General features: G+C 51.9%; 2 protein-coding genes and 1 long non-coding RNA gene across 5 annotated transcripts; all 3 read right to left on the bottom strand.

Moving 5' to 3' along the window:
• Nucleotides 1-667: 667 nt before the first annotated feature.
• LOC112993743 (olfactory receptor 52B2-like) lies at nucleotides 668-3,852 on the bottom strand. Its single transcript, XM_026117623.2, has 3 exons — nucleotides 3,770-3,852; nucleotides 2,531-2,695; nucleotides 668-2,127 (listed from the first exon to the last, which is right to left on the bottom strand). Exon 3 carries the CDS (start codon nucleotides 2,091-2,093, stop codon nucleotides 1,140-1,142), a length of 954 nt encoding a protein of 317 aa, XP_025973408.1. The 5' UTR covers nucleotides 2,094-2,127; nucleotides 2,531-2,695; nucleotides 3,770-3,852; the 3' UTR covers nucleotides 668-1,139.
• Nucleotides 3,853-7,662: 3,810 nt separating this feature from the next.
• Nucleotides 7,663-12,380, bottom strand: LOC112993747 (olfactory receptor 51L1-like). The gene has a single exon (XM_064505323.1). The coding sequence runs from the start codon at nucleotides 9,248-9,250 to the stop codon at nucleotides 8,261-8,263; it is 990 nt and encodes a 329-aa protein (XP_064361393.1). The 5' UTR covers nucleotides 9,251-12,380; the 3' UTR covers nucleotides 7,663-8,260.
• Nucleotides 12,381-12,441: 61 nt separating this feature from the next.
• LOC135327211 (uncharacterized) lies at nucleotides 12,442-18,924 on the bottom strand. 3 transcript variants are annotated; one of them, XR_010387355.1, is made up of 3 exons: nucleotides 18,773-18,924; nucleotides 18,584-18,662; nucleotides 12,442-13,278 (listed from the first exon to the last, which is right to left on the bottom strand). It is a non-coding gene; the product is annotated as an uncharacterized LOC135327211 (long non-coding RNA). The 3 variants fall into 3 exon arrangements; XR_010387353.1 differs by lacking the exon at nucleotides 12,442-13,278 and adding an exon at nucleotides 16,350-17,241; XR_010387354.1 differs by lacking the exon at nucleotides 12,442-13,278 and adding an exon at nucleotides 17,258-17,604.
• Between the last annotated feature and the right edge of the window lie 504 nt (nucleotides 18,925-19,428).

Below are 19,428 nucleotides of genomic sequence, written 5' to 3'. Positions count from 1 at the left end.
TAAAAATCTCTCTTAAAGTCCCTCACTCTCTTGATCATGGATTTTTCTGTGTTTTATTTTAGGTCCTGGATGAAGTTCCAACACTTCCTACATTATTATTTATAATATCCTACCAACTACGTCTTTCTTCCAGTTTTTGTATCGTCTATAACTGATTCAGCTTCCTGTATAAATCAAAGCTTGTGTGTCTGTGTCTGTCTGTCATTTCCCACATAAGCCCTTAACTTGCTGCTTATTTTCTGCCAAGTGTGACAGAGCAGGATTAATCACAGAGATCCCAGAAGCCTGCCAGTTTCATGAAAACAGTCAGGTGTCCAGAAAAGGGAGATCCTGCCCTTACTTATCATCAGGAATGACCTGGGATGCAGAGCAATGGAAAAACAGCCCTCATGGCTCCTGCTGCTCATGGAATGACACCCCAACCCACGTGGCCGTGACAGTGGCTCCTGGGAAGACACATTTTAGTGTCACCAAGAATTTACTCTATTTATTATAATTTGGGGGGGGCGGCTGCTTTTTGTTCTTTTCTTCCTGAAAAAGGTCTCGTTTGGGGCCAGATCTCCAACCATTATAAATTAGAGAAAAGTCAATGGCATAAAGGGAGCAGTGCTGATAGTAGGAAGGGCTGGTAAAGTTGAAAGGATTGGTTATGTTTATCTAGTTTGCACAGAAGAGGTCAGAGAAAATTGATCAGTAATTCCTGCATTTAGTCCAAAACAAAGTGTTTTTCCCAGCTCATGTTTGGGAGAATATTCATGATATTTTCTGAAAACTTTGAGATACAAGATAAATAAATATACACCCAAAAGGGAGCTGAACATGGCAGAGTCCTGGCAGAAAATGTGTATTTCATATATGTACAGGTCCAACTCAAACCCTTTAATAAAGCTCTGATGGTAATGGGATATCATAAGTTTGCATCAGACAAAGTTCAGGCCCATGGCTCCCTACTAATTTCTCCTTTATCTCTTAGTGACATGATTTACTTTGAGGAAACATCCAGCGGGATATCTGGTCAGTAATGATATCAAGTGGAGTCTAAAAGGAGGAGAAAATCACATTGTTTCACATGCATACACCCTGCTTCTGTGATGCAGAAAACATCTACGTACTTTCCTCTCAAAGGAATAACATTCCTGTCAGTGCAATTGCCCAGTCCTAAAGAATACTCGGGACACTTTTTCTCGAATTAGTTTGTTTTTCACTGTGTAGACAATGGGGTTTAGCATGGGTGGTAGGAGCATATAGAGATTTGCCAAGAGGATATGAACATGGTGGGGGATCCTGTGGCCAAACCGATGAGTAAAAAACGAGAAAAATGCTGGTGTGTAGAACAAGCATATAACGCAGGCATGAGAGCTGCAGGTGCCAACTGCCTTGAGCTTGGCATCCTTGGACGAGAGCCTGAAGACAGCCCTGAGGATGAGGACGTACGACACCCCAATGAGCACGATGTCCACTCCTGGTGACAGAAGGGTGGTGGCAAAGCCATACCAGATGTTAATGGAGATGCCGGCACAGGCCAGCCGGGCAATGCCCATGTGCTCGCAGTAGGTGTGTGGCATGACACGGTGTCTGCAGTACGGCAGCCTCCGAAGGAGGAATATTGTTGGGAACATCACACAAAAGCTCCGGGCTATGGCAGCCAGCCCAATCTTTGCTATCACCGAGCGTGTGAACACTGCGGTGTACCGCAGCGGGTTGCAGATGGCAACGTACCGGTCGAACGCCATGGCCAGCAGGATGGTCGACTCTGCAATGAAGCTTACGTGTGCAAAGAACATCTGGGTAAGGCAGGCATGGAAAGACATCTCCTTGGAAAGGGACCAGAATATGCTCAGGGCTTTGGGCACTGTGGAGGAGGATAGTACGAGATCTGCCACAGCCAGCATGGCCAGGAAAAGGTACATTGGCTCATGGAGGCTTCGCTCCTTCACAATGACAAATAAAAGGATGAAGTTGCCAAAGACAGCAGAGAGATACATTAGGCAGAATGGGACGGAAAGCCAGATGTGCAGGTCCTGCAGGCCTGGGATGCCGATCAGAAGGAAGGAGGGAGGCTGCAAGCTGGAGTGATTGACAGCCGTCATCATGGGATGAGATCTGAATTAGTTTGGGCTGTCTTCCCTGTAAGCAAAAAATAGAGAGGAGGTCACAGTTCACAAATCACAAAAATAGACCTGGGATTGCTGAGAGCACTTTCTGTGGATTCTGAAGTGATTTAGAAAAATCGCTCCCCCCACCCGAGCGTGATTGAGATGTTGGCTCCAAACCAAGTGATAAGTGAAGCGATAAGTATTTTATAAAATCAGAAAGAAAATCCAGAGAAGGGATTTACCAAAGATCACAAGTCGGTACAAGAGCCTGAGCAAGGAATGCAGCCCCTCTAGCTCTAACTGCAGCTACCAATTGCACTTTTGTTTTGTAGCTCCCAAAAGCATAGGAGGCAGGCGATGAGTTGGGACTTATGGACTCTGATTTTATACAACATGCTAATTTTATACAACATGCTAATTTTTTCAGTACCTACCTCGCTACTCTCCTTACTCTCTGCTCACTCGTTCATTCCCATCACATTTTGCAAGGCAGCAGATTATGATCTCTGCAAGGCAGAGACTGCTCACGCAGCATCCTGAGCAACAAAGCTGTTTACTGATGGCAGCAGGACATCAGTACGAAAGCATAATCCAGGAGTCTGTGCAAAACAAAACAGAGTGGAAGATCAGCACCCACAGAGCAGGAGATCTCAAGGAATGACTGTATGCTGGGGAGACAGAACAGCTGCTAAATTTTAAGGCAAATTCAGAAGCAAAGGTCTAAGGCAGAGTAAGGCTGTTGGGAGAGAGGTAAGCTCCACAATTCCAGCACAGAGTTTACGCAAGGGGACTCAGGATCCTCACCATTTTCCCATGTCAGAGATCAAATATTGCGGCCCTGCATAAATGTCTGGGTGGCTGCTGGCACTGCAGCTGGGTGAGACACAGCTCCCCAAACCTGGGCAGTGCTGCCTGGTGCAACATGTGCAGTGAGCAAGCCTGACTCCTCATGCCCCGGTGGTGCAGGGGGTTTGCACGTGTCAAGTCCTCTGTATGCACACAAGTGGCCGGAGAAAGGGGCTGTTACACCTTTTCTACCTCCTGCTACCCTGGGACTCTCCTCTCTGCTTCCATCTCCTGTGTGAGCTGCTCACCCCGACCCAGAAGGTGATTTGCAGTATTTCCAGTAAAGCGACAAAGCTACCAGTGAGGGCAACAACAAGCAAACTGTGAAGGGGAACCATGAACTCCCCTCAGACAGCAGGAAATCAGGGCCATATCCCAGGCTGTCCTGGTTGGCAATCGCCTGTCTGGCGACCTTAGCCCAAGCCCTAACCGATATTCTTCTGCTTCTCTGAACGCACAGTCCAGTTCCCTTACCGGGCAGTACACAAGAGGAGGCTGGAGAACACCAGCCAGGCTTTCAGCTTTCTGGAACCAGGCTGTGATCTCCTGCGTGCCAAGCTGATTCAGGTGGAGCCTGGGGAGCAACACTGCAGGTAGCCCCTGCACGTGAATCACCTTTCTGGTCCGAACAACCACGGACCCAAAGTAGCCGCACCTACATGACAAACCCTGCTTGGACACAAGTGTTTCTCCACCTCAGAGCCTAAAGCTGCAGCGTGGAGTGGGCCAGGGGACTTTCTCCTGGCTGCAGAATTTTACCTTCTTGCTCAAACCAGGCACCTCAGACATATAGACCTGCTAAATAACAGCTACTGCAAGCAACTCACCAGCTCCTGTGACAGCCAGCAATGAGGGAGGTCTCAAACCAGGCAGGGAGGTGGCAATATTTATACAGTCCCTGAGAGTCCCAAGGGGGGGGGGGGGTCACATGCAACTGGGAGCTGCAGAGCTCTGGTTGGTGCTGAGTGGACAGAAGTGGTGAAAAGCATACAAAATTAAAGTGTATTTTACTGGAACTCCTTTAACAAGAGCTGCCAGGTGACAGATTACCTTCCACGGCTTTCTCAGGTTGCGGCATGGGGGAGAGTGCACAAAGTCATCAGAGCACTGTATCATCACCTTCTTCGTGGAGGGATGAAGATGGGATGGGACAGCTTCAGACACATGGATGAGTGATGCTGATCTCTTCCAGCTAATGCTACAGCAATGATAAAGGATCTGCTGTGATCATTATCTCTAGCCTTCCTCTGCCTCCCGTGTGGGCATGCAAATGCTGCTGCTTCTAGCATCACTGTGATTAATACAGTAACTGTGTCTGCTCTCTGCACCTTGCTTTCACTGCCATTCTCGGTCTCAGTGTTCCGCATTGGCTTGTACTCTATGAGGACTCTCTTTGGAGACATAAAAAGAAAATCCAATATTAATAAAGAGTAGGAATGGGGAACAGGTGGGTGAGCAGAGGAAGGATGTGGGGGAATGGAAGCTAATAAAAGTATAAGGAAAGTCAAACTTGGGTGCCTTAAATTAAGCACTAAATCTAGATTTAGTTGCTGAAATAAAAGCACACAGATTGCCTTTAGCCAGATATTTTTTTCTACCTTTCCTGTGCAAGCAGAAAGGAGTGCAAGCAGAGCAGCAGCTCATTTATGCCTGCATCCATGTGGACCAGCACAAGGCTTCAGGGCTTATGTCCGGACATGCCTCGGGAAATGTGAGTCAAGCTGGTTGAACGCAAGCTGGTCAGACAGGTACCAGAGTCGCTCATCCAGCTATTTACTCAGAAAACACCCCCTTTAAAATTTGCTTGTCCTTAATGGCTAGTCAACACAGACTACTCGCACTCACTGTGACAGCTCTTTCCTTTATGTCCTTGGATCACAGTTTTCTTGCTGTATTACCTGTGGTTCAGGACACCTCTGCTACTGCAGTGTCTCTGTCGGGTGAGAGGCCCTTTGCGCTCCGGGTGGCTGGTTCCAGCCCTAGTCCTGGAGGTTAATGAACCCACGAGCAATTGCTACTCTCGTGTGTTCATGCACAGATGAATCCCACACAAAAAGATCCCTACTGCATCATGCTGCAGTTGGGTTACATTGCGGCTTTGCACCAAATCGCTTCCTAGTGCCTGAAAATCAATCTCACCTTGGTAAAACTGTCCTTTTCCACGGCCCACTCCTCACTCGGGTATCCCTCCCTGCAGGCGAGTCAGTGGTACACAGGTCTCGCGGGCTGCCAGGGTGAGGGGCTGATTTCATCTCCTTTCTCTCTCCCTTGCTGCCCTCAGGGGCCCAGTCCAGAGCAGACCCAGCCATGGCAGAGTTGTCTGCATTGCCCAGCAGCTTCCAGGGGCTCTTCTTTCCTGTCCTGCACTGGTGGCAACCCGCAGCTCGGGCCTGAGAAGTGGGTGCAGGTTTGGAGTTCCTCAGCTTTTGTGTTTTCAATCTCAAAGTCTCAAAACCAAGGCACAGCTGCTGTTTGAAAGCAGCAGCCGTAGTCACAGGTGTGTGTGCAGGTCTCTGTGCACAGGCGTCCTTTAACTGACGATGAAATGTCTTCTGTAAGCCACGCAGGAGAGGACCCTCCTTATTTCTAGCCTTTCTCATTGCTCCAGAAAAAACAGGAAAGTGGGAAAAGAAATAAGAGGAGAATCAACCTTTCAGTGAAAGTCCTGACATGGGACACAGAAACTATGGGGCAGACCGCGATAGGGCAAGCTGTGAGGCAGCATCGACTTGCCGTGTCCTTCCCCACGAGTAGAAACGGAGGCGATAACCCCACCACCCCCTGCTTATGCGACGAGCTGTGCGCGACAGGCAGTTCTGCTCCCCACCACGAGCTGATGGGAACAGGGCTTTGATGCTGTAGAAAGAGCCACCCAGTCTACAGGCTGCAGGGTCAGTGGTTCCCACTGGGAACCTGCTGGGCTGCACCCAGCAGAGGGAGGCAACGAGCCGCACACGGCCCCACCGCGGAGACCACGGGGCGATTCATCACGAATCGCCAGACTTTGCCCTGCGGAAATGGGAGTGTGAGCTGGCACCAGGCTCCATGGGCAGCGCTGGTGGCAGACGTGAGGTCAGCCAGGGAGCTGCGGGTTCCCAGCCGTGCTGGGAGGTGGGTCCTGGCTTCGCGCATCCCCCACGCTGCAAGAAACGCTGTTAACAAGACCACGGCTGGCTCGCAGCCAAGGAAACTCGCTCCAGGGCAGCAGACGTGAGAACGGCTGCAAGGAGCTAGACCAAGGTCTGTGTGACCCTACAGCCACCACTAACAGACGCCTAGGGAAGACGTTAAGAGCAAGGCAAGCAAGCAGAGGTGCTCCTCCTCTGTGCTCATGCTGGGAGCAAGAGCACGGGGCCTCCTCAGCCAGAGACGCTATGCTGGTATCAAAGGATTTTTCTCCTGTGAATTTGTCCTGTTGCTTTTTGAGCCTGCAGAAGCCTTTGTTCACAGGGCAAATGTCGTCTGGTCAAAGCTCTCACCACGATAAACCAAACTTTTGATACTGGAAGTTGCCAAATTGCTTCTCTCTCAGGTCTTTACCTTTGTCCTTTCATTACACATAGGTCTGTCTTCATGGGTTATATGGATGTGTGCCAAGGGATCTGAGCCTGGAAAAGCTGGAAGAATCCACTAGACCATGTTTTAAGTATTTATCACTTCCCAGTGACAGTGTCTCCCGAGAACAGTCTGAATTTACCTGCCACAGTACTGTGTGCATGATCCGTGAGAAACACTGGCTGAAAACAGTTCTTTATCCTGTAAACTGTTTAAAATGCCCTTCCAGGTGGAGCCAGGAAATAGTCGGTGACCAGCCTGGCCTGCCCTGGGGCCGGGAGATCTGCCCCACGGGCCACGCGGGGCCCAGCTCAGTCCGGAGGATTGCAGACCTTGTAGCCCGGTACTGCTGGTGCTGAGCAGCCACACTGCAGAGCTAGCTGCATCATGGACAGGGATTTTAAAGCATGGTATTTATGTGTAAGCATGCAGCATCCCTCTAGTTTTGCAAGATTGAAAGTTCACCTGCAGGTGGTACTTGCTGACAATTAAAGGAAGGCAAACGCAGGGCACTTTAAGACTCAGGAATTTTTCCTTTTCAGTCTGTTTTCTGCTATTGGAGTGCATGGGTCCAGTCAGCAGCAAGGCTGAGCATGCATTCGCACTGGGCACACCCACACAGACGCACACACTCATTGCACACATGGCCGGCTGAAGGGATCATTGCGTAGAGCCATGCCTTCCCTGGCACCGCATAAACACCAGCAGCACCCCCATAGGCACCAACTACGCAGCCCAGTCCTGTCCCTCTGCTCCAGCTGTTCAGGAGAGGACACAAACCCTCACTCTCTGGGTTTGCAGCCACTCTCGTGTCCGTGGGCCTGTCCAACCCTGGACCAGACCATAGGTCTGTGCAGACTCTGTGCCCAGATCCCAGCTCCAGTTACCCAGTCTCCAGCTCCATTCTTGGGTCTTTCCAGATTCTGGTCTCCTCCTGCTCACCAATTAGTCCAGCTTGGAGTTTGCCAGGAAATCTCACACATATCCCCACGCACAGAGATTAGAGAGCAAGGTCACTCAGAAAATAGCTAGAAATGGAGTTTAATGGGAAGCCAGGACAGCCTGATCAAGCACAGGCATGGCCAGACAAGCACGCTGACCAGCAACTTATTTACACTTGCTTGGCCCCTTTCACCCCCTGCCCCTCCATTTTCCCATGCTGGTTCCTCCCCAGTTCATCTTAATCCCTCCTTTTGCCTGCTTTTGGTCCTTCTCCTAAACATCGCATAATACATTTCACACATTCCTGCAGCCCCTGAAAGCTTCCCACATAAAGTTTTAGGCAATCCCACAAGCACCTTCAAATATCCCATAATTAGTTTGCCCTTTCCCATGTGACCCATGATAATCTTCTTCCCCCCCTTCTTGGCAGTTGCAGAGATCTGGCTGAACCTTGTTCCTCCTGGTTCCTTCAGTGGCCCCTCAATCAGTGACCTGATAGTTGTGGGCTTTGGTATCATCTCTGTTACCTCCTTATTTTAGGGTCTGCGTGTCTAGGTGTGCTTTGTTACTTTTCCTCTCTCTTATCTCTGTTTATATGCTGAAGAGCTGGCAACCAGACATCCTTACAAAGCATGAGTTCTTATGTTGCAGGTAGCTACATGTCCTTTACCTTCTGCTTATCTTTTGCCTTACATATATCTCTACTTTCCACATGTCCTTACACTGACGAAAGTGCTTGATATGTTCCCCCCTCCTGGCTGGTCTTCTCAGGGGCTTAACCTTGCATAAGACTGTTAGCCCTGACCATCATGTTGGCTTTACTAGCAAATGGCAGCCCCAGAGCTGTGGACCCCTCTTTGACAGAACATCCTCAGTATCCGTCTCCGGATCACTTTGGTTTTCACACTGTAAACAATGGGATTCAGGATGGGTGGTGCAAGGAAATGGAGGTTGGCTATGAAAGTGTAGACCTCGGGGGACACGTGTTTCCCAAACCGGTGTAGCATGGACAGGCAGATCATGGGGATAAAGAATAACAGTACAGCACAGATGTGGGAGATGCAGGTGTTGAGGGCTTTGAGACGCTCCCTCCAAGTTGCAATGTTCAGGATGGTCTTAAGGATCAGAACATAAGACAGGAGGACAAAAAGCAAGTCTAAACCCAGTGTGGAGAGTAGCACAAAAACCCCATAGGCACTGTTGATCCTCGTGTCCGAGTTTGTGTGTTTGATGATGTCTGGGTGCAAACAGTAGGGATGGGAGAGCTTGCTGGCCCTGGTGAAACAGAGCTGGGTCAGCAGGACTGGGAGTGGAAACTGGACAAGGATCGTCCTCGTAATGATTGCCACACATATCTTGATGGTCACTGAGTTAGTGAGGATGCAGGAATATCGTAGGGGGTGGCAGATGGCCACATAGCGATCAAAGGCCATAGCCAGAATGACGGCAGATTCAATATCTGTGAAGGTGTGAATGAAGAACATCTGGGCAAGGCAGATGCCAAAACTGACCTCTCTGGCCTCCAGCCACATCGTCATCAGCATGCTTGGGAGCGTGGATGTGTACAAGCCCAAGTCAGCCACAGCCAGCATAGCAAGGAGTAGATACATGGGTGCATGGAGACCCTGATCTACCTTAATGATGGAAAGGATAGTGCAGTTCCCCAGCAGTGCCAGGAGATACGTAGAGCAAAGAGGTATAGCAGACCACATCTGATTACTTTCCCGTGCTGCAAAGCCACCCAAAAGGAATGATGGAGTCCTGGTCTGACTGCTGTTGGTCCCGAGTAGGTTGAAACAAGCATGCTCCATCTCATCACTGAATATCTGCCCTGGAAAGAAAGCCAGCAGGGTCACAAACCACAGAGAGGCAGTAAGAAGTAGGGATAGTCTGGCAGTCCTCCAGTCTAAAGTCTTGGATTAGAGACATCACCATGACCCATGCTGTGTCACAGCAGAACTTACCAGGAGCTACACTGGAACATCTGAGCATACCTGCCTCCTCCGCTACGCACATGCACCAGCACTGAAACCATGCACAGACAGGAGAGAATGACCAGCAATCAAGCAAGGAAGTTTTGGACAGGGGTGGCATGAGAAGGCTCTGCAGTGATGTGAACAGAAGTGACCTTGTGATCAACAAAACAGGGCTGACATGGGGTCACTCCAAAGGTATACACATAAATACGGAAGTGCCTATGGGACAGCATTTTGGGGAACTCTCTCCTACCCTTTCTGGGAAATCAGCACAACTGGGTGCCTCTCTGAAGTGCCTGTAAACTAACGAATGCCGCATGGGGAAAAAACCAAGATGAATTAGGAGTCTGTGTGCAATTACGGGGATACAACCTCATCAGGATCACAGAGACAAGGCTGATCATCCTTGAAAGACTGTGGCAATCAGGGAAGGCTCTCGAGGATTGGAAGAAAGCAAATGTCATTTCTATCTTTAAGAAGGGCCACAAAGAGGATCCCGGAATCTACAGGCTGGCCAGCCTCACCTCAGTCCCTGGGAAGGTGATGGAGCAACTAATCCTGGATACTGTATGCAGACACATGAAGGACAAGAAGGCAACTGGGAGTAGTCAGCATGGATTTACAGAGGGGATATCAGGCTTACTCAACCTGAGGGCCTTCTGCGATGAGATGACTGGCTTGGTGGATGAGGGGAGAGCAGTGGATGTTGTTTATCTCAGCTCTAGTAAGGCTTTTCACACCATCCCCAGCTCTGTGGAGAAGGACCTGGCAGTCCTGGTGGACAACACGTTCCAGAGAGCTCCCCCCCTGCTCTGCTGATAACGATGTCCCGTGGAAAGAAATACAGCGGAAGGCTGTGGGAATGAAAGAGTGGATAAGCGGGTTTTTAGGAAACTAGAAATGCCTGGGTCTGACAGGTAAGGTTTCTGGGCAGATCTATTATGGAGGTTTATGGCACCTTATCTGGAGTATCCACATGCAAGTACAGAAAAGTATTTAAAATAACTTAAATAAATGCAAAAAGCATTGCAATTAAAAATGCTTCAATCTATCTAACTGTTCAGCTAATTGCAGAAATATTACCATTCTGTGCTGAGATCCATAAAGTGTCTATTCCACAGCATGTCTCTTTGCCCTTTGCTTTCTTAATTTCCAGATTTATGACCCACTGCAGCAGGGTAAGTGCACTGACAGAATAAGTTCTGTGGATTGATTCCTGCTTGCATGAAACTGGAGACTTTAGTGTGTGTGAGTTGTCTCTAGTCCTTAACAGATGTTTATTAAAGAGCATGCCCCACATTACGTGGAGGGGAAGGAGGAACAGTTAAAGAAAGTTATCTTCAGACACAAATGTCTCAAGGGAAAGAGTAGGGGTGAATTCCGAAGGCTGCTTGTCTAAATGATGACTCATTATAATCTTAAAATTTGATGGGATCCAGAAAATGACAAATTCAAGCAAATTCACCCCAGCATTTCACTGAGACCAAGTGTCCTCATGAAGCTGTGAGCGGAAGAGGGACTGCACCCTGCTCTGCTGCAAAAAGCGATTTTCTGAACAGATGCAGGACTGCCGAGTCCCTTTCACAGGCAGTGAAACGTGAGAGTTTGGGGTCTTTGCGAGCTCTCCCATCTCAGCGCTAGCACTCTGGAAAGGGGCAGAGCCCGGTTCACTGGAGCAGAGCACATCTCAGGCTGCTGAAGCTGGTCCATAGCAGGGTGATGGGGTGTCTGCGGATGCAAGCATCAGAAAACCTGTCCGTATCTGCACAGAGCTGGGACCCTGGGGAGGTTCAGCCCTTCGGTCCAGGGGAGCTGCTGCGGCACAGTGCAACCTTTAACGGCAGCGCGAAGAGCCCACTCACCTGGTTCACTCGAGACCAGCCTAAGCCTCCCTCCCAGAGCCTCTGCCGACAGAGCAGCCTGTTCCCGAGCGTTAGGGCTCGTAGCAGGGGAGGATTTATAAAACACCTCAAGCAATCCCCTCTGTGGGGAGCTCTGGCTTGGGAGCATGCAGGCTTGCTGCTTCTCAGAGCTCAGAGCAGAAGCATTAACCCCTAAAGCACCAGGTCCACCCTGGCATACAGCGCAGCTGAAGGATGTTTAGCTCTGGCATCACTGTCTGCAGTCTGCACGGCACCATCAGTCCCTGCTGATGATGGGAGGGGATATGCCTTGGATCCCAGCTCCAGAGATGCCTTTCTCCTGGCCTCCTCCTCCCTGGAGATTTGGGCCTGTTTTTCTGCCAGACATAGTTTAGGTAGAGGAGCTCCCGCTTCGTGGCAGGGTGATGGATAGATGAATCCTGAAGGATGTTTCCAGCCTCACTTTAATTCTGTGCAAGTGGAACAAAACCCTCTTCCCAGTCTAATCCCTTGGGTTCAGGACCCTGGCCAGGAAAAGATGCTGTTCACCATCATTTAAGTCAGCACAGAGTGCGAGGCATGGAGCACAATGCAGGGCAGAAGCTTTGCAAGCTGTTTGAAAGAGGCCTTGTGTCTCTGCTGCCTCTGCCTCCTCCACCTTGGTCTACTGTGCCGAAGAGCATCTGTCCTGGAGCAAGCCAGAGGTATCTGGCCTTGCACGGCATCCCCCAAACCGGCCTTAAGTAGCTGCCAAGACCAGAATGTAAGAAGAGGGCGAATGTGCTTAATATTTCCCCAAGCACTTTCTCAGCCTCCAGCAGTTTGTGGTCTAGCGTATTCCTGAGCCAGAACTGATTTATTAAAAATTCATTTGAATGTGAACTTTGGCAGCTGTAAAATGCAATGGCAAGAAGCCCTATAGCTTAAGGACATGTGTGAAAAGCCACCAGCGCATGCTTGTTCTGAACACACCAGGTGGTTCTTCAGAGGGCTCCTAGTTCATGTACTGGAAAAGACAGTATACAGTAGGACAGACCCTGGGGCTGGGGCTCAAGCACGTTGTCTGGGTGACATTGCTAATTTTGCTGAACCAGAAGACATGCTCTGGGCCATCCATCTCCAACCCCCCCAGCAATTTCTGGATTTTCCCCCCACAAACCTGTTGCTACACCCTTATCATTTGACTGCAGAAACTCTTGCAATGCTGCATTCATACTTCAATTCAGCAGGTCAGCAACATGTCTAGGTATGATTTAAATCTCCTCTAAGCCCTCAAAAAGGTTTTTGTGAGAGGCAAAAGATTCATGGGGTCTTGCTAAATCTTGGAATAGATTTTACTGCAGAGCTTTGTGCACTGATGGATGAAGCATTTTGAAAACATCATAATAATAAAACAAATGCCTCGGGCGGATTTCATATCACTAAGGGTAATGACGAGAACAAAATGCATTAATGGGCATTGTTGGTGAGGGGGAGAAGTGGAATATATAGTACTAAATATTCTAGCTCAAGAGTCTTAGAGTGGATGGAGGTGGTCAGATTTCAGTATCTAAAGTTATATTTATTATTGTATTCCTCGGGGCCTGTCTTCCCCCACCTGCGAAACAGTAATGAAGAAATACGGTGCACAGGGATATAGCTAACGTATTTTTATCGCAAGCAGGAATCTCATTAGGGAAATGTTAACTTGAAGACCTGAACTGTTTGCTCCTGTGCAGTGATCTTGATGGAGGTTTATTGCAGCAGCCTTTGCAATCCTCACTGCTGGCTGCAGGGGGACAGACGGAGCCGGGGCCGGGAGCCAGAGCAGCTCTGCCGCTGAACGTGGGCGCTGAGCCCCCCGCGATCCTGGCCGTGCTGCAGACACCGCGACACCCATGTCTCTGGGTCCTGCCGGCGATGGCATTTCCCACCCGTGGCCCAGGAGTGGTGGCGGGTGCCTTGTTTTCCCAGCAAACTGCACTATCCCATCCTGGATACATGGGTGTGAATTCCACACATCTGCATGGAAGAAGTGCAATTAATACGGGCTGCCAAGAGGGAATTTTGCTCGCGGTTAGCTCAGGCACGAATCCTTTGCACGGAAGCACCGACTCCCAGTGCGGTCACTCTTCATGCACAGTGGGAGAAAGGGGAGCAGCGTGCGGCCCGATCCCTCTGCTCTCGGCGAGCAAAAGCAGAGCCCGTCGAGGCAGGCAGTGCCGGCTCGCTGCAGCACTGATAACTTAGGTGGCAACTTTCTGCATGGGGCAGATCTTGCCCCAGCGCTCGGACCTTGCTCCCCGTGCCTGGTTGTCAGCCCAGGCACCCGGAGGGGACGTAGGAGCCTGCCCAGCCAAGACCAGCTCCAAAGGCATCTGCTCTCGCTGCACCCGGCCATGCAATAATAAAGCATCAGCTCCCCAAATGCTTGTGCCTATGGCTAATTCCCATCAAGAAGAGGTGAATGCGAAAGTCACGTGGTGCTGTTGCAGGGTCAGAGCAAAGGAAGAAACATGGACAGAGGAGAAAAAAGGAGAAACTAGGAAATTCTCCTGCAAAGACAAGTATGTCCTTGCTCATCTCCTCACAACCAAAGCGGTGTGGAAAGGGAGCTGGTCCCAGCCTGTCTCCCCAAAAAGCCAGAACGTGTAGTGGCTGAATGCCTTGTTCCCGATGGATACGAGGTGTGGGGGGGGGGGGGTCCCTCCTGGGAAGCAGCTGCTGGGAGGCAGAGCTGGGTTTTGCTAGCAGAGATTTATTAAACCGCGTATGGGGAGAGCGGGTTTCGTTAGAGCAGGGCAGCTCAGTGCTGCGCCGGCAGCAGAGCAGGACAAGGCATCAACGCTCAGCCAAGGGCCCTGCAACACCTGCGTCATGCTGAAGTCCAAGTCTCGTTTTTTATCGCTAAGGCCAGCCCAGGAGCAAACTTCACTTCCAGTCCGGACAGTCTGCGGGGAAAGAGCAGCAAGCCCTTTGCAATGTGCCCAAAGCGAGAGCCTCCATCACGACACGCTGCTGCTGGCACGACAAACCCCAGCTCAGAGGACGGTTTCTGATGGGGCTTTTTTAGCACGACTGACCCGGCCCTGGGGCTGGGGACCCCGCCGCAGGCAGCTTGGGGCGGCAAGCACGGGGCGTTTTCATGCACCGTGCGCATGTGCAAGCAAGACTGCAGAGTGCTGGGGAGCCAGTGTGCTGCTGGCATTGCCATTAATTAGAAATGAGCAGGGTAGCTCAAGCCTTGGAGGAGGCGTGGGGTGGCTCATTTCTCCCTTGAACCCATGGGCAGCCAAACCTGGGTGGTACTTCTGCATCGAAGCAACCTCTAATTAAACAGTGATCGGCACCAAACTCAGCCCCAGGCTGGGATGCCGGCACTGGAGCTGAGGAAGGGATTTGGGCATCTGAATCCCAGTATCTCCTCTGCAAATCCCAGGCTCCCCAGCGCATCTTCGCATCCCCCCGCTCTGTGCTCACGGACAGGCAGCACAGACAGGTGCCCTGGTGCAGTGCCTCAGTTTCCCCTCTCTCCCCGTCCCACCGGTGACGAGGCTGCGTAACCCACCGGCCGCAGAGATGACCCACTGTAGCGGGGCACTTTGCTCATTGCCTTCAGCCTCGGCTGCCGTCGGGGTTTTCGCTGACACTAGAGTGAGCCCCACTGTGCCAGCAGAGCTGCGAGGAAGCTGCCAGGGCCCCTGAGGGAGGGTTTGCAGCATGCCGAAATTGCTGCAGCTTCTCTGGAGAAACCCAGCAGCCATGTCCAGGCGTGCACTGGGTGCTGGGCTTCTGGAACTGCTGCTGTACCTGGCTGGAGTAGCTGCAAATGCAAATGCAGACCTGGCTGGAGTAAATGCAAATGCAAACACAGACCTGGCTGGAGTAGCTGCAAATGCAAACACAGACCTGGCTGGAGTAGCTGCAAATGCAAATGTAATGCCACATACACATCTAACAGCTTTACAGGCGGATGGATGTAAGGAAAATGGATCATAAAAGGAACAAGCCGGGCCTGCCCCCGGGGATTCTTGCAGCCTTGGCCAGGCTTTTCTTTTTTTTCCTCCCCCACCTCTCTTTTTCACTGCCTGTAAAAACAGGGGTCGCTTCAAAATGCTGCATGCATGAACCAGCACAGGGGATTAGCCCCAAGCACGGGGCCAGGCTACCCCGAGCACGGGGCCAGGCTCCCCCCCAGCACGGCTCCCTGCAGTGACCCCCGGAGCGACGCTGGCGGAGGCCGCAGCGTTCCTGGCCCAGGGCTGCAAGGTGCCACCAGCACGATGAACGCAGATGCGGAGGGCCGGCTCCGCTCCCAGGCATCGCGGACTGCGACGTGGCCCCAGCAGCCCAGCGCGGCTCCGGCCATTGCCGACAGCCGCGAGGATTTCGTGGGGAGGAGAGACTTTCCCAGAGCTCAGCCTGCAGCTAAACAAATTCAAATGGGGATGATAACATGCATTTTCGAAGACCGTTCCCAAGGCAGGGATAGTGCCTTAAAATCCTGGCTGTAAAACACCAGTTACTGGCATGGCAGGAGCTCCCTGGTGATTTCTGTGCTTTGCAATATATGGGGGCTCAGGCTGGACAGTTTAATGCTTTTGAATGTAAATGTTCTCCCTCTGCAAATAAGCCTAAGCTATACTCACCCCAAAAGTTCCTAAATCCCAGGGAAAGAGGCCAGCTTTAAGACAAATGCAAAGGCGCAGAGCTTGCAAAGAGCACAGCAGACTCTGCCTGCAGAGACCTAAACAGCATGTTTAGTGTGGTCGAAAGAGCATTACGCTGACATGAAACAGGCCTGAAATCAGTTCCCAGCCTCCACGTGAACGAAAGCCTGTTTAAGGAGGACTATTACATCTTGCTGGATCCCTGGTGTGGGAGAAGGGCCTGGGACTAGAAAGTCAGACAGCCTGGACTCCCTTTCTGCAACCTGCCCTGAGCGTTTGGTGACGCTTGGCGTGAGCAGCCGCCCTTGCTGGGGCCTCAGTTTCCCGCAGTTGAACACCGACCGCGGGGCAGTCTCCTGCTTGGGCCGCATCGCCGAGGAGCTCTGCACGCCTGCCGGGGCGGGGGGGAAGCAGGGGAAAAAAAAAAAAAAAACACTAGGTATTTTTCAGCTGGTCACCACGCTGCCTCAGCAGAATTATTTTCTGCCGCGTCAGAAGTCTGACACAGCAGAAATTGCTCCGGTCCGAGCGCCGCCCTTATCGCTGCCAGCCGGGCGCCTGTTTGCGCCGTGCAGATTATCACGGCTTGCCGGCCGCCCGGCCCTGGGAGCGGCTGGCGTGACTCAGCAGAGACCGGCATGGCTGCAGACTCATGACACGCTCGATTTACGGTTGGGGACCTGCCACAGCGGCGTGGCAGGGATAGCTGAAGTATCCTGCTGCAGAAAGCAGGCTCAGCCCCAGGCATATTCATGAGACCCGTCCGACTGTGGCAGGCAAGCGATGCTGATTTTGAGGTCGCTTTTCTGCCTGACATCTCAGGTCCCAGAATAAAGTGGCCTCTGGAGAGCGGCAGGGTCCGTGGGTCATTTCTGATGCTGGAGGAAGGGGATCTGCTGGATGCTGTGGGGAGCTGGGCATAATCAGTCATGAGCTTCAGGCCCTGCTTTGCCCAAGTCTTGGGACCTCAGCAACGCTGGGATGAGCATCCAAGCCCCAGGACCTCTGCGGATGCAGGGAGGATGCACCGGGACCCCCCCCCCCCCACCAAAACACAGTGCATCTGAGCATCGGGCAGGTCAGCCGGGCTGCTCTGCCCCACGAGACCTGGGGGCTGCCGGGAGAGCTGGGCTTTGCAGGCGGCTCTCAGGCGGCTGCTCAGCAGGCTGCGGAGGCAGAGGGTTGTCCCAGGTGCTGTCCCATCAGATCCACTGGTACCACTTGAATAAACAGCTGCTCCGGGGCTGGAATCAGCTCCCCGTTTCTCCCTTCCAAAAACTGCGTACCAACACAGAAGCAGGTCTGTGAGGACCTCCTGTGGGAGGAGGGAAGGTGGTTCGCAGGTAGGACCAGATGAGGACAACCAGTCCACCACCTGCCCTGGGAGACGCCAGCGTTAACTGCTTCAAAGGCATCAGGGGACCATACAGAAAATGCATTTTTGGCCCAGCTGGGCCTGTGCCACACACAGGAGGAAGCAAGTCTCTGCTTGCGCTCAGCAGTGCCCCTTGCAGGCCCTGCACATGTATCTCTGCCCCTCCTGGCTCCGGGGGTGGACTGGAAGGTGCTGCCCAGCTTGGTTATAGCCAGGTATCTTCCAGGAGCTGCTGGTTCCTCTGCCCTTCCTGCAGCAAGGCCATCCCAGTTTGTTCAAGGAGGCCCTGGATCCCTCAGTGATCTAGGTGAGGAGAAATGTGGAGGAGGAGAGGAGAGCAGCCGTACCAGCAAGACAGCTCTCCAGGGCACGTACGTGGGACACGGGCAAAGGCAGGTGGGGGACGCACAGCCAAACGCCATGAGCAGCAGCGCAAAGGAGGACACAGCTGTGTCATCGCATGGCCCGCTCTTGAGACTGGGACCCATGTTTGCCTTTGGAGCACGGCAAGCGCTTGGCAAATTTTAAACCAGGAGGTTTCGTGGCTCCCGTCTAAGGCCGGGAAGGTGCTTGGTGAGCAGCGTTCCTCCTCCCGGCCTGTGCCACAGGCGTGCAAGCTCAGACCCCTCTGCTCCACGGGCTGACCCTGAGCTACCAGCACCCTTTCTGCTCTTCTGAACTTATGCCTGCAAGTTTCAGCCCCTGCATCCTCCTCCTTTGCAAAAAAGCCGAGCACAGCAGGAATTCCCTGTTGACCTGCCGACGGCTGGATGAAACACAAGGGCCAAGGCACCAAGGTGGCCTTCTAGCTCCACACGCTGTCTGTGCCTGGCTGAACAGAGGGGATATATTGCAGACCACTAAGGAACAAGGCTTCTGGATTAACCATCGTTCAGCTGGGTGGCCAGCCAGAAACAGGAGTGTGGTTGCACTGAAGGCTTTTAGTATCTAAGCACAGGGATAAAATACCACAAACAGGACTGTGTCCAGTTTCCAAACCAGGACACTAACCTTCAGTCCAGAACTCATGGCACTGTATTATTCTGTGGTATAAAAATCATTTATTTTATCTGCATGGGCAGAAGACCCCAGAAGGAATCTTTTTTGTGGGTCTAATTTTCCAACCCTTTCTCTCTTCTGTGGTCACCTCTTGCTCTGGCAGTGCAGAAGGGCCCCCAAGGACATATATTTAAGGATGCCCACACTACTAGAGGAGCAGAAAGGAGCTCTAGGGTAACTGAGTCAGCTCCTGTTCTCCTGATCAGACATGCTTTGTACTCACTTTGTACTGGTATAAAGCTGCCTCTGGGCTGTGATGCAAAAGATCCTGGAAAGCCTGTCCAGTAACACCTCTAACCTGTCTAAATAAAAAAGATAGTGATAGGTAAACTGCATTTCCCCGATAGATACCATGGCTGCCCAGTGGTGTGGCTCTAGCTAAGGGTGAAAGCAGGTGGATGGATGCACATACGTGATGCCTGGGCGCGTGCAGCACAGCAGAGCCCAACCCGAGCGGTGTGTCAGCGCTGACATTGCAGCCCATTTCTGCTAAATCCAGAGGGGTGGGAAGCAGGCTGTGGCGTCTCGATGGCGGCCAGGCGCTGGCTGTTATCTCTGGTTGCAGCGAGGGTGGCGAGGGGTCTATCTGGCGCGGGGCTGGGAGGGGGTGGGTGGCCCGGAGCTGCCGGCCGGTGATAGAGGGCAGCTCAGAGGAGGAGCCCAGCACGCGGCTCCCTCCAGCTGATAGCCGGTTGTTGCCTTCCCGGTGCCCGCGGTGCTCCTGGCCCGGGATGCTGCACCCGCGGGGCCATGGCGAAGCGAGGCAGGACCTTGAGCCGAAGCGGGATTGCCTTGCTGGGCGAAAACCCCAGCAAGGTTGAGGGCTAAGAACAAGCCATCAACAGGGCTATAGGCAGGAAAAGCACTGTCTCATATAAGGCTGTCTTGGAGATACCTCGTCATGAATAAAAAAAGCTGCTTTTGCCTATTTCTGCAGTCTTTTTGCCTGAAGTTCTTCAGGGATGACTCAGAAGCAGCTTAATTGAATTATTAGCTCTTCCCAAGAGTATCCTGGCTTTAGTCCCTGACCTTGTGCTGTTTATCCCGCCACCTCCCTCAGCTCTGAAC

This window comes from Dromaius novaehollandiae, chromosome 1 (genome assembly GCF_036370855.1).
Source record: "Dromaius novaehollandiae isolate bDroNov1 chromosome 1, bDroNov1.hap1, whole genome shotgun sequence".
Taxonomy (NCBI): Eukaryota; Metazoa; Chordata; class Aves; order Casuariiformes; family Dromaiidae; genus Dromaius; species Dromaius novaehollandiae.
The sequence above is the reverse complement of the archived record's forward strand: the minus strand, read 5'-3'. Positions and strand labels throughout refer to the sequence as shown.

Bases quoted from the DNA above. Each gene is read 5' to 3' on its own strand.
- LOC112993743 (XM_026117623.2), bottom strand. From the start codon at position 2,093: ATGATGACGGCTGTCAATCACTCCAGCTTGCAGCCTCCCTCCTTCCTT.
- LOC112993747 (XM_064505323.1), bottom strand. From the start codon at position 9,250: ATGGAGCATGCTTGTTTCAACCTACTCGGGACCAACAGCAGTCAGACC.